Source organism: Dromaius novaehollandiae, chromosome 1, assembly GCF_036370855.1.
Source record: "Dromaius novaehollandiae isolate bDroNov1 chromosome 1, bDroNov1.hap1, whole genome shotgun sequence".
Classification (NCBI taxonomy): Eukaryota; Metazoa; Chordata; class Aves; order Casuariiformes; family Dromaiidae; genus Dromaius; species Dromaius novaehollandiae.
The window spans coordinates 26,340,493-26,355,224 of NC_088098.1; the positions used below are offsets into that span (position 1 = coordinate 26,340,493).

Here is a 14,732-nt window from a genome sequence, read left to right on the forward strand (position 1 = left end):
GGCTCCCCCTCCAACCTGGTTCAAATACTGTCATTCCATTCTGTTCATGTGATACTATATGTGAGAGGGTGGGGTGGGGGGTTGTTTGGGGATTTTTTTTGCCTGTAGGTATGACAAAGCCTGTGACTTTCTGTTTTACCAAGTAAGCATGAAGATAAAGATTTTGTTCTTCCCATGTGTAAGCCTCTCTCAAGTACTGTTAATAACAGGGCACTTACGTAGGAGCTCTTTCTCTGCTTAGCTTTACTAGCAACTCACTGTAGAGAGACTGTACTTTGCGTGGTAGGCAGCTGAGCTGGCTCAGGAATAAAAGATTCTTGAAGCAGTGGTCAAGAAACTGGGAGATGCTGAGAGATGTTCTCGGAGGTGACAAAAGGAAACAGCACAGGAACCAGACGTACAAAGCTAACTGCAAGTCAGAAAGTCATTTGGTTGCCTAAAACGAAGCCTGCAAGTAAGGAACCATCTGTAATGACATTCTGTAGAGAGCTTCCTGTGCACTCTTGTGCCTTTTGTATTTCTGGTCTTTCTGACCTAGTTGCTTTGATTTTTTTTCCTGTTTTTAAAAAAAAAAAACAAAACAAAAAACTTCAGTTTATATTCTACTAATACCTGTTTTTTTTTTTTATTTTAAAATTTTCTGTTTTGAGGGAGTTAACAATAAAGAAAAGACTGAGCCATGTTCCTGTCAAAACCCTCAACAGCTTGGCTTCTCATTCCACTATTTTAACAGATTCGATAGTGCAGAAAGTTGCACAAGAGAAGGCTGCCATATCTTGGAATAATTTTTATTGACATACAGGACCGGTAGAACATACTAGCATTTTTTGATCCTCTGGGTTACTCCTTTATATTAAAGCATCTGTAAGATCTTAGGTAGTATGTATGAATACTGTAGAAAACAAAATCTTTTTTTAAGGGAGAAAAAACAGAATCAAAGTAATGTTTCCTATATTTTAGTGATTTTAGAAATTATGCAGCCTCCACCCCAGATGGTAGTGCCTGTGTGAATATCTTTATACTAGTATTAAGAATTCAAAACTAAAATTATCTTTTAAAAATAAATTTGGGGTATATAGAGCTCCTGACCTTTATGGCCTCATCAGGATTTCTGACTTTTTAACTGGTACTTCACTGAAGCCATTTCCAGTTCCTCATATTGTTCTTTGCCAGACTAAAATTGGTAAATTTCTCATTCCCATCTCTATAAAAAGTAACACTGTTTTCAGTATTTCCTCCCATCCCAAAAGCAGTTCTATGTCTCTAACATTACAATTCTACCTGTCATGAAGCTGAGCTTCAAAGTGGATCAGTCTTGCAAGACAAAAGCAGCTGTTATCTGCTGTTTAATAGCCCCTCCCTTCAACAAAGCAGTCCCTTCTTCTGTTCCATTTTTGAGTCCAGTTTTTCTTCTTTTTTCCTTAAGTCAGTCTTGCTTAATGGTAAAAATAATAACCTTTTTGGTATGGATTTTTCACAGGTCCTGTTTTGACTGTCTCTTAAGGTGCAGCATACAGTTTCTTCTTTCCTATGTATGTCAATAAGCAAGTCCTTCCTATGGGATGTCTTCTATGTGGGGTTTTTCCAAAAATGTGAGGCCTACCAGTGTTGCCAGTCAGAACCAGATTTATTTTTGTTTTGTTTTGTTCTGCTCTTCTGACAGCAGTGTAGGGCTTCTAAATTTTTCCCCTTCCATGCTTGGATGAATGATAATTGAAGTATAAAACTGTAAATGAGGAGATCAGCACCTGAGTTAATGTCAGAGATAGTGACTTTCCTTTTGGTCACATAACTATGCTCTGTTTATCTATCTATTTACATTGATAGCTGGCAGCCTGAGAACTGCTATGCAGCAATTCATTACAGCTATGCTCTGAGAGGCAGTAAACACTGACAACCAGCAGGAAAGTCTAGACACAAGTGAGCATCTGAATTTCTACTACTTACAAGGTTTCAAAGTTCATTTGCAGTGGATTCAGACTGCCAAATGCCTTTGAGGTGATGCAGCTGTCACAGTAAGAAAAGGAAGCCTCTCTTTGCCTTATATCGAATGCCTTAGATCTGTTGTCTGTCTGTATAGAAGAGCTGATTTTGGGTTTCTGTTCAGCTTGGAATCCAAAGCTGCAGCTTTCTAGAAGTGTGCCATAATGCCATCACAAGTAGTCTGAAGGGTGCCTTCACCCAGGGAAAAGCCACGCTGCAGCCAAGAATGCAAGTTTAATAGGCGAGCAACATCTCCGTGAGTTTGACTGTTCTGTAAGTGAAGTGGGCTCTTCTGAAGATGAGAGGCTTCTGGTTTGTGTTATTTACTTTTAGTCTGTTCAGGTATTTCATCTAACCCTTTAAATTGAATTTTTAATGATCTCTAGAAGCTGCCTCTTTTCTTTATGGGAAGTTTTCTCTGCACTAGGCTATGGAGTCCATTTCCTGCATGTTTTGTTTTCTCTGGCCCCATGCATTTTCCATTCTTTTGCTGTAACTATTGGACTACTATATAGAAGGCAAGCATACATACAGACATAGGTGTTTCTGTCTGAATGAAAAAGAATAAAGTGAACAGTGACTTTTGCTTTTAGTTTCTGCATCATCTTTTCAGTGGCTCCATTCATTTGTTTACTCTATTTATCTGCCATTAGTATCTGCAATGGTTAGACAAGAAGTGCTGTTCTGAGAAGCCCTGTTCCAACCTTGCATGGAAAGAAACATGATTTGACTTCGGCCCATATTTGTAATTTATGGCCATTAGCATCCATATGGTCCTTTGGTATCATTCAAATTCCTGTTGTACAGGATGCACTGAGATTGGCATCCAAGCTGGGAAGAAATTCACTATTGCCTTCATTCTGAAATCTCACTCAGTTCTGACCAACTTACTGAGAACTCTGGTACTTTGTACAATTTTAACTGAGAATTAGATATATTTGCTGAACCGTTAGCCTTGGTGTTGCTTGCAGTTTGACAGAAATATCCCATGGATATCTTATATTCCATGTAGGAGCAAAATCCTTAAACTCAGCATTATTATTTTGCTGAATACAAGGGTTCTTCTCATGCTTCTGCAACATCCTCTCCATGGTAGATCATTGGGAGTTAAGAAGGAGCTTTGGGGAGAAGCCTAGAGAGCCCAGATCTCCTTATTGCTTCTTAAAGAAATTGTTTGCTGTATTCTGTGTTCTTACTGCTTTATTGTTGCTATCAGTACAACCATGGTTTTATTGGACTCCACTGGCTGTGTAGATGTATTTCTGGAAGATTTTTCAGTCATGTGTCTCCAGGGCTGAATTTTTCCCAGAAGGATGACAAATGCTGTTTTAGAGGAGCCCATTGGGTTTGGAGACAGACATTTGAAGCTAAAAGGAACAAACTTTGCTTGCTAGAAAGTTATCATTCTCCTCCCTGACAGAGCTGTGAATTCACCTTCACTGGCTCCATTAATGGATTTTAGGTATTCTAGGATTTTACCAAACGGGATGGAAATTTTTACATGCCACCCTGCAACTGATCCAAGAGAAAGAGCTGAAACTCTTGGGCACTGCTGGCCCAACCAGTTATTTCTGACTATACTGTATATATATATATTTTTTTTAATGCAGGGAAGCACTCATCCAAGTTGTCTTTTAAAGAATAGGTAGAAATAGTAGTTGTCTGCTAGTGGACTGGAATTGACCAGAATTATTTAACTCCAACGCTTACTTGTCTGTTGCAATTTCAAAGGAAGAACAAACAGCAGGGACCTCCTAAGTGCAGACTGGAAGGAGCGTATGGAACCAAAAAATAATGTTGCTGATTATAAGGTGTATTCAACAGCTAAGTTCCTGATGTCAGTGTTAACTGAGTGCAGCATTCAAATTCTTTTGAGAGGACAGCGTATCAGTTTAGACAAACTGTCAAAGAAGTGCCAGGAGGAGGCAAAACTTTTAATGGCAATGGAGTAGGTGACTGTAAGTACTTCTGTACAGGTGCATTGATCTTTTCTGATGCTACATTATATACAGTGGCAACTGCGCTAGTCATGAAGAAACTGCCTTTGGTTGCAAACTTGAAGACCACAAATGTTCCTCTAGGTATTTGTCACGGGCTATGCCTTTGAAGGTAAGAACATTTTCAGAAGCAAGACGAAAAGCTATCCTCTTAAAAAGTTGCCAGGTTTTTGCGTGGTGTTTTGTTTTGTTTTGTTTTGTTTTTTGACAGCTATGTATTTAACTCAAAAGAACAGTGATGTCTGTTTTTATGAAGGCATTTTAGGTTGGTTTTGCAGTTGGTCACAGAGAATGTCAAAGCTTCCAAAGAAAAGGAAAACCTCTTCTGCCAGCCACTGGCATATCTTTTACTTCCTATAATGGGAGCTTCCACCAGGCAGTTTAAGAATGTGGTTTCTTCTTATCCTGGTCTGCTGTCTGCTTTCTGACCTCTCACTCTCCAGGCTTTTTTACCCCAGGAAATTTTGGAATTTGGCTGAGATGGCAGTGGGCCAATTTTCAATGTGTTTATTTCATCTTCCATGATATTTTGGGAGGGTATATGTGCATCTCTCTGCAGTATTATGGAACTAAAATAAAAAATGTCCTAAGCACCTCAACCTTTTTCTGTTAGTCTGAAGAATAAGTCATGATTTCCCAAGTTAATTCGTCCCTTTTTTTATCATTACCCTTCATTGTTTTTAATGTAATTAAGTATTTAGTATTACAGTCTTTGGCCTTTTTATCTATAATTTCCTCCTTGAATAGTAGATTTGTCACACAGTTGTTGATAGGGAAATAGATTTTTGATTTACCAAAATGTGCTCCAGAATTATTCTTATAGGATGAATCTTCATCTTTGAGTCAGTTTAGAAGAACTCTGATTAGCTGTTCATAAGTCATGTGAAATGGCTATTTTTACTATTTCTCATTTTAAAAATTTCCGATACCCCAAAAGCAAAACTGATTACATGGTATTGAACAGATATTTCCAAGTGGTTTTGAGGAAATCCTTCAATTCATCAAGATGTTTAGAATAACTTACCTACAATTTGAGCAGCCAGTTCTGAAGTTTTTGACTCTCTATGGAGCAGTCTAACTTTTTTGCAGTACCCACTGAAAATAGAAATGGAGAGAACCTCGAACAGTCACCTGTTTTCAGAAAAGTTAGTTAACACGGGTCTTACATTAAAATGTTGGGATGTTTAGATAATAAAAATATTTTGCAGGGAATAATTAAATGTTTTCGTTTTTAGAGACTTTTTTTGATTTACTACAGAATACTATTGTGTATCCTCTGTCTTTGTTAATTCAGATTGTAACGCTTGTCTTCAGATGCACTTAAAAATGGGACTGACAAATTGGTAGTGTTGTCAGTTTGTCTGTGAACTCCTGAAACTGTAATAGAAGTAACTTGTCTGACTTATGTCTACATGCTGGTAGATACCACAAAGATATTAAATGAGGAAAGACAAGGTAAGCCTGAGTAGCAGACACCCAAATTGCCTTTTAGTTTGTTACTACAAGTTGCACAAATTATTACTATTACAATATTAATAACTCGGGATCTTCAGCCTTAGGAATATCTACTTTACTGATAGGGCTTGATTTTTGTAGGCATGTCAGCAATTCAAGCAATGCATTCATTTCTGTTAGTCACTATCGTAGAACACTACAAGGTGTTTTTTGTGTTAATTATCTGAAAATGTAATTCAGAATATAGTTTCAACAAATAACATTTGATAAAACTGAATTCCTGTTGCTTCTTAGATTGCTCCACTCCTTGGGAAAGATTAGATTACTTGATGTTGGTAGCTGCTTTAATCCATTTCTGAAGTTTGAAGAATTTCTGACAGTTGGCATAGATATTGTTCCAGCTGTTGAGGTATGTGATGTTTGCTGAATTAATATTTTATTTCATTCTCAGATATTTTAGAATACTTTAAAATGTTTTATAAAATGTATGTTTAATACTTAAATATTCATCCTAAATATCTTTGCTTTGAGTGAGCTATGGTCTTCATACTATGTCCATTCGCATGAACAAGTTCCAGGATTTATTAATAGAGAACTCTAATTGATTTGTTTTAAAAGATCTATTTTTTATGAGTTAGACCTTTATAATGTTGTTGTGGATATTAAAATTGGAAAGTGTTTGTAGCCATCTTTTAATGGCATTTCGTAGAAGTCCTTGCATCTTGAAAGGCCTAACTAATATTTAAGTAGGTTTATGCTTAGGCATGAAGGGTTTCTCTCAGAGGCTGCATTTGCTGGCAGGAAGAAATGATCAGTGACTGTACTCGGGGATGGTTTGGGGGGGAAGGATGTTAATAAGTGTGCTCTACTGGGGCCTTTCAGTTTATTGCTACAAATATTGCTGAACTTTCTCAGTCCTGAGGGCAAATGTATCGGCTTAGGATGCTCTTTATTGTAAGTACTGTGTTTGGGGTAAATTGTTGCATTTGCTCTATGTAATAAGGTTCTGAAATACATTAATTCTGCTTTAGTCCTGACGTGTTCCTTTTGTCTTTCCCTCTTAACTTGACTTTTTTGAGTCCTGATAGTATTTATTAACAAAGCAAAATGGCAAAGCAGGATGCAGGTAAAAAGATACAGAAAGGGACATACATCTTTCAAAAAAACTAAAAATTTAATCTGAGGAATAAGAAAGATGTAAAATTGGGGGGAAAACTATAAGAGGAACTGAAATCTGTTATTAGTGTAAGAGAATAAATGTCTTAAGTGTTTAGAATTTGTATGTTTCATATAGGGAAAACTTAAAATGTTGATGTACGAATATGGAAATAAGTTTTGGCTTTGTGTTTTGAGGAATGAAAAGCTGCACCAAGAAAAGATTGGTGTTGCATTTAGCTAGGCATTGTTCAATGACCATTTTCAGTGTTAGTGTAAAGTACACTGAGGGAAGTACACAGAACTGTGAATTAGGAGGAAGGCAGAGAGACTGGCGAAAGCAAAACTTCTTGACCTCGTGTTTTTGTTGGCCATTCCTTCAGACACTCTGCTTGTGACACAGATCTTTCAGAATATAGTTAGTAGTGATTACTTTCTTAGCATAGCTTGATTTATCTACATTGGGGGGGAAAAAAAAAGCAAAATTGGAAGTAAGGGAGACTCTCCACTTTGGGAAGAAGAGTAACTAAGTCCAAATACAATTTCATACTGCTGGGAAACATGCTAAATATGCAGATGTTTTATTGGTATAAATATGGTTTGTGGCAGAAAAGGACTGGAAGGATCCTGAAATTAAAAATGAAGAAAATACAAGTAGGATTGAGTTCTGTAATGTCAACGGATGCACTGAAATGTGACTGCTGTTTCAGTTCCCAGAAGAATTCTAAGAATGTCAATTGAAGACTTGTCTAGAGCAGAATTGTGCAGTATTGGTAGTGTTCTTTTCCTAAAACTGCCTTGCACTATTCAAATCCCACTTGAACATCCTTTAGTCATGAAATTGTTCTTAAAATTATTTCTGCATAACTGTTTTATGAGTATTTTTCCACTGCTGAGAGATTTGCAGTCTAAATAGCTGTTTTTCAAGCGTATATGTGCAACATTTAACTTAACTTCACTTAGGAGCAACACTTATCATGTTACCCTGAAAAATTATATTTCAAAGCACTTCTTTCTTTAAAACTTATTAGTAGACATCATGAAGTTACGACTGTTAATTTCCTGTGCTAAATATTACAAGGAAGCAGAATGTAGCCCTGCAGGTACAGTGGTTGCAATTAAAATTTCTTGATCATAGCCACATAATGCAACTCTCTTTTTTGCATACCAGTGGCCAAGATTAAAGCTAGTGAAAAATAAATCACAGATTTTTAAGACACTGATTAATTTTTCAAATTTAATGCATATTCTCTGAAGAGAACATGATTTTATATAAATAGAAATAATGTTTTCTTCTGCTTCCAAATAGTTGTGCATATGAATTGGTTTATGAATACCTTTACAACAGTATTACTTTTTTGATTATTGTTTTGTAAAATATGCTATAAATATTTTTGTGGTATGAAAATGCACCAGATTTAACTTTATCTTTCAGATGTGCTCCACAGAGTACTTTTTCTGCTTTCATTTTCACTTAATTTTTTTAGAAGTCTGTCATTCACTGCACATTCTCTAGTCATTAATATCATTTTTTTTTGCTGCTGTTGTGTTGAAGCCTATCATTTAAAAAAAAAAAAAAAAAAAAAAAAAGAATTCATACGAGAAGTCAGTGCCAGGCCTTTATGAATGTGAAGTGTCAAACTGAATAGTGTAATATTACTCTTGGATTATATTTTTGAGCATGTTCTATGATTGAGGATGTTATGAACTTATGTTTGTGTATATTATATTGGTGTGTCATTTCCTGCCTTTGGATGGCTTGGGCACACAAATGATCAGCTGATGAATTTAAAGCCTTTATCTTTCTGTTTTAACTGCCCAAAAGTGCATGTTTTAGCCTTGCTGTAAATGTGAAGTGTAACAGTGAATGTCCTTACTGCAAAGTAGCTACCGTGCTGTAACTTCTAACATAGCTTAATACCAAAGTATTGAATTTCTCTGACTCTTTTTTTTTTTTTTTAAGTGAAAATATTTAGTATCAAATTTATTTTCTAATCAATGATGTCAGGTTTATGCAAAACATAATCTATACTTTTTTTTTTAAAGAATTGCATTGTTTCATACTGTTGCCACATTTTAATACGCAACTGTATTGACAAGTATACTGGGAAGATAGGGAATTTTGGTAGTTAATATGGGGTGACTTTAGCTTCCAGCATCTGGAGAAACAAGCAGTGTGGGCCTGTCTGATTATTTTTTTTTTAATCAATTGTGAAATAGTTGATTTGACGCTAGAAACATTGCTTGGACTAATCTGCTATTTTCTTTTTTAAAAATGAACAGTTCTTATAGCTATTAAATCTCCGATAAATTGTTCCACATCTAAAAATTTTCTTTGCAACTGTGAAAGCTAGCATTACATATTATTTTTAAATCAGTATTTTAGATTGATTTACTAGCAAGAGGCATATTCAGCAGATGTGAAATATCCTCAAGGGAATGAAGAGGTCTGTTGATGATTATCCTGTGGGTTTAAATTGTGAATTCTTCTTTAATCTTGATATTTGTTTGGCTTTTTCTGTTTTCTTTTTCTACTAGAGCGTATACAAATGTGACTTCTTAAATCTTCAAATTCAGCAACCTCTCCAACTGGCACAAGATGCTATAGATGCCTTTCTTAAGCAGCTGAAAAATCCCATTGATTCTCTACCTGGAGAACTGTTCCATGTCGTCGTTTTTTCACTCCTCCTTTCTTACTTCCCATCACCCTATCAACGATGGATATGCTGCAAGAAGGCACATGAACTTCTCGTATTAAATGGCTTATTGCTTGTAATCACTCCTGACTCATCCCATCAGAATCGCCGTGCAATGATGATGAAAAGCTGGAAAATTGCCATAGAATCCTTGGGTTTTAAACGCTTCAAGTATTCCAAGTTTTCCCACATGCATCTGATGGCATTTAGGAAAACTTCCCTGCAAACAACAAGTGACTTAGTCAGCAGGAACTACCCAGGAATGTTGTATATTCCACAGGATTTCAACAGTATAGAAGATGAGGAGTATTCCAACACTTCCTGCTATGTTCGATCAGATACAGAAGATGAACAGCTAGCTTACGGTTTTATGGAGCTACCTGACGCTCCATACGACTCAGACTCTGGAGAAAGCCAGTCTAGTTCAATTCCTTTTTATGAGCTAGAAGATCCTATATTGCTTCTAAGTTAATGCAGTAGTTGAAATGCCCTTTAAGTCAAACCTCTTGCTTAACTAATTTTGCTATACTAACACGGGCTCAACACACAAAAATGGTTTGCATAAAGATGCAAAGGTTTACAGAGTTTGTTATTTTTTTCTACTTTTGAATTTTAAAATTTATTCTTGTATGAAAGTGAAAAATACAAATTTTATGCAAATGACTCATGTCATAGCATAAATTGCTGTTACTTTCTTTACAATTTATATCACTAAATTTTTTTCCAGAAAGGTACCATTCTTTTCCTTAGTGCTGTGAAGTGTGAATTCTATTTGATTTGCTAAATATTGTTTCAGTATTTTAACTGTTAATGTTGTTGAGCTTAAGGCACTGGAGTTGGTGGGCTTCTGAGAAGTTTATGTAGGAAGGAATAATTTGCACTTTAATTAAATGTGCGGATAGTTCTAAGACATTTGGTTACACATGTCCCTTCTTAATTATGGAACAAAACTTTTTTCCAAAATGTGTTTCACTCTGGTTAAGTCTGGGCTGGAGAAGCTATAATGTTTGCACATTTGATTTTACTTTCACTGCAGCCCTCTTGAGATAACACCAATTGATACAGCACCAAAACATTGGAATATATTCATACATGGTTATCCCCACTGTGTAACTTCATCTACATAAATTGCAGGTAGACAGGAGAATTCTGAAGCGGTTATCTCCCACAGAGGAGTGTGGTACGTCTAGACAATTATGTTTCACTTCAAAGCTTGGAAGGTGGTTTTGCGATTTTACGAGAGCACTAGCACTAACATACATCAGTATTTCCCCAGTGATGGTGTTCTGTATTCTTTTCAGACTGTGGGGTTTGAGGGAGACAGGGTGGTTTTTGTCAAGTTTTAAAGTAAACTATTTATGCATTTTTAAAAAACACAACTGTTTTCTTTAATTGTCCTTTATTGTAGACCTCCCAAATTATGACTACAGACCAATTTTGTAAAAGCAATCTAATTATATAAGTTCTTCAAGAATACACGTATGTGCTCAAACAAGTGTATTCAGACCACTTATATGAGTGAAATGAACATACATGATTTTTGCTTATTTGGACCCAAATTTTCTGTTTGGTTAAATAAAAATTAGCTGTCTGAAAACTGGTCTGCAATATAAGAAGCTGGAGCAGAAGTGTTTTACATTTATGATTTTTTTTAACTTGTGTGATAAATTTATGAGGGGGGATGTGGGGAGGAGAGGGAGATTCTGTTCAGAGGTAGAAACAGAGGATTCAGTATCAATTTAGCTTAGATTGCCCTCCATTTAGAAAGAATGGCCAGAATTTTCAGGTTTGAATGTTAGGGTTTTAAATCTGTATGTAAATGCCTAATCACACATCGTTCAAACTAGGTGCCACATCATGGATTTCAGACTGACTTCAGGAACATGGTAGAAAATACTAATGAATAGTTTCACAGATGGCTGTGATGAAATATACCTTTTACCATATTAACCTACCACCTTGTATTTTTAATCCAGAAGTTACCACATAAACTGCAGTTTTACTGTGGCTTTTACAGTGGTTATTATAAAAATGAAACTAACCCCTTCCTTTGAAGTTTTGCACTGAAGTGTCACAGTTTGACCTGCCCGTTTTCTGATATACCTTATTTGCTACAAAAAGTCATCCTGTATTGGTCCTGTTTACACTAAAACATGAACTGTACTGCAATGCTTTATTCTTTACATAAGCTTTTTGTGTGTCTTACACATAAAGTATCCCCTAAAATCTAATTAAAATTTGTTATTGAATGTGAATGGTATAATTGTATACAAAATAATTATATTTTGATGTGTAAAAATTAAGATTAGACTCAAAAACAAAGATCATAGTTGATAATATTAATTTTCTGCAGAAAATATTCATCTAATGAATTACAGTATGGATTTAAAATGAACTATAACTCAGAGTTTGCATCTAATGCTTAAAGTTCACTTTCACTAAAGTGTTTGTCAGTCAAAACCTTTATTCTTCCCAGTGAACTACTGACTCCAGCAGTGCTCATGTTAAAGCTAAAATTTTGGTGCTATTAATTCAGTTGTTTACAGGAATTTAAATTTGTGCATACTTCAAAGTGTGCCTAACAGTTGATACTCCTTTTGAAGTTATTTACCAACTAGCATAAATGTTGGCATTGGTCAATGTAATTTGGTTTGTGATTCATACAGATAAGCAATGCAGTCCAAGATTTATCATAAATAGATTAACATTTAAAATTTAGAGCTAATTGGCAACTTGGTGACACCATTTTATCTGTGCTTTAGGGACCGGAGATTTATAAAAGCTTGGTCCTCTTGCTGCTCATTCTAAACACACCCGAAGTGTGTTCTTTGGTGGGGGTTTTGTATGTTTGTTTTCCCCAATGGACAGTGGATTGTGGTGGAGGAGGAAAGTGGAATTTACAGAAATACTTAAACCTCCCTCAACAATAAAGTGATATCAGGAGGTTTTGAATATTTGGCTTTGGTGCAAGAAGAATGGCTGTATGGTTATGAAGTGTTTCAAAATCATGACTCAACAAGAGATGAGGAAGATCTCTCATCGTTAAGGTGTTGGAGGAGAAAAGAAAAAATGTGTATTTGCATTTCTGTTGTCTTTATATCACTACTTTTTGTGAACAAAGCACATTTATTAAAAAGAAAAAGAAAACCTTTATATAAACTGTTTGTTTGGGGTGGGAGTGTTCTTTATTTTTTTCTTCCCCTTGCAATCAGTTTACACTGAAGTCCAGTAAAATCAATACATAGCTATTTCCCTTATTTTCAAGAAAAAATTTGTCTCAAGTATATTTTATAAACAATAGAATTATAGTAAAGCTGTTTAATTTGGTACTTCGATCTCAGTTTCTCTGTTTCAGTTTTGGTCTCTGCTTTATGGAAGGGCTTTTGATACAGGATCAGCTAGAGGAATTCCATGTTTCTTTGCCTGCCTACTTAAATGCCACCATTGATAATGCAGTTCCTCTCTTCTCACTCTTGATGCATCTACATGCACTCTGAATTTTCCCCTCTACCTTCCTGAAATCTATCTTTGCAGCTCCTGGAGTAAGTTTGCTCTTTGAGGTCACCGTTGTATTTTTCTACGTGATGATTTCAGTATTGGAGATGTCAGAAAAAAGAGGCAGTGAGAAAAGCAACTGTAAGAACTACAAACAGGGCTCATCAAGATTCTGAGGACATTAAATTTCAGCAGAACTGAAGTGTGTCTCCAGTGACTCTCGCTGCAGATCCCAGCTGTTAGATTCTGGTCTCTCACTTGATACTAAAGATCAGAAAACACCATTTCACAGCTGTTCTTAATATTGCTTCCTGCAGAATTTTCCCTCCTTTTATGCTTCAGAGAGACTTGCTGACTTGCCTTAATCTGTGATCATTCTAAGTCCTTTTAATCATATCTCCATGAATCAGCCAGGTACCTTTGATTCCTAGTACTTGGGCTGTCTACATGTTCAGACTTTCTGCTCTTTCTTTCCTCATTTTAAATCTGTTTTAAACCTGCATAGTAGTGGGAAGATTTTTAAAATGCTGTCTTTAGCAAACTTGCATGGACCTTAGTTGTTTTACAAGTGTTTACTTCTTTATAAAGTAAAGTGTTCTCCAAGAAGTTCAACAAATAGTTGCTTCAGGGGTGTTCTTAAATCATAGTTGAAAAGATAGTGTCAACTACATGTGTCCATGATGCTGTTAAAGCATCTGGAGTAGGTGGTTTTTGCTAAGCAATTGAGGCTTTTCCTTTTCTGTTTGTTCAAGGATAACCTCTTAGCTTTTTGTTACCATGTAACTTCTGAGCCTGTTAGCCAGTTTTATTTAAATTTGGAAGAGGTAAAGATCTCAGAGATAATCGTGGTTCCTGTGAATGAATTGTCTGAGAAGCACCAGCCAAGTTCAGATGTTTGAGTAGCCAGCTGCTGCCAGTCAGCACTACTGCTTTTTGTCTAGGTAGGAGAGGGGGGATAGAGCTGGGGTTACTGTGATGAAGGAATTACAGGAACAAAGGACAAATCCACAGGAAAAACAGGCTTCTACTTTTGCAGTGTAGAGATATCCATGTGTGGCAGCTGCCTAAACTTCAAAGTCAAACTACCATTGTTTTGTGTATTTAAGCAATGAAGCTATTAAGATCCAGAAATCGGACAATCTTGCCCTCCTGCCTTCTGTGGCCAAGGCTAAACACTGCAGTCCACTTTTTTTTATTTATTTTTCCAGCCCATTAGCCTTGCATTTTTTGTGATGGAGCAGCTTTAACAAATATAGTGGAGAATCACTCATCCTTATAATCTACATGTTGCTAATTCTCCTGGAATGAGCCAGGAGTAGGTTCGAAGGGTCGGCGTGGGAAGACCGGGTCCATATATGCTGTTCTCCAGGCAGCTATTCTCACTGCTCTGCCTGGCTCGTTTGCTTCAAATGAGATGTAGGTGGCTTTTCCTACAGTGTTACTGCAGATTTCACCCAGCTGGAGCAAGGCGCTTGCAGCACAGCCACCTGTGCTCACTAGAGCCACGAAAGGTGCAGGTATCCATCTTCTGTTATCTAATTCTGGACGAGTCTATTCTGGTCCATCCATTTTTCCCCCCCTTACAAGGTGGAAACACCAGTCTTTTCTGACATGCTGCAGGGAGCCTCTGGGCACCAAATTCCTAAATTCGAGGTGCAGCTACAGCCGCCTGGGCCCTGCAGCTCTGACTGTGCCTTAGCCCACGGCCTTCTGCCCCACTACGCAATCACACACCTACATTGCTTATGCGTGGCAGGCGCCAGCCTAAAACTGCCAAGAGTGGAAACTCATTTGAAGATATGCCTAGCGTAACATGAAACAGCAATGAACGTTAATGAAAAGTTAAAAAAAAAAAATCAGCTAAAGACTAGGATTTTTTTAAATGCTTTTACAAAACTCGCGGTGACAGTGGCCCTGGGGATGGCAGTTTGGGATGCCTGGCCGCCCCCAC

The 14,732-nt window shown here is 36.6% G+C and overlaps 1 protein-coding gene across 2 annotated transcripts in view; it reads left to right on the top strand.

Annotated features, from left to right (window-relative positions):
* Positions 1 to 12,450, top strand: part of BMT2 (base methyltransferase of 25S rRNA 2 homolog) — a 36,710-nt gene extending 24,260 nt beyond the window's left edge. For both annotated transcript variants that reach the window (XM_026117720.2, XM_064507671.1), the window contains 2 exons: positions 5,730 to 5,844; positions 9,129 to 12,450. In XM_026117720.2, coding sequence (XP_025973505.2) covers positions 5,730 to 5,844; positions 9,129 to 9,758 — 745 coding nt within the window. In that variant the 3' untranslated portion in view covers positions 9,759 to 12,450. The remainder of the gene's footprint in view (positions 1 to 5,729; positions 5,845 to 9,128) is intronic.
* The last annotated feature ends 2,282 nt before the right edge of the window (positions 12,451 to 14,732 follow it).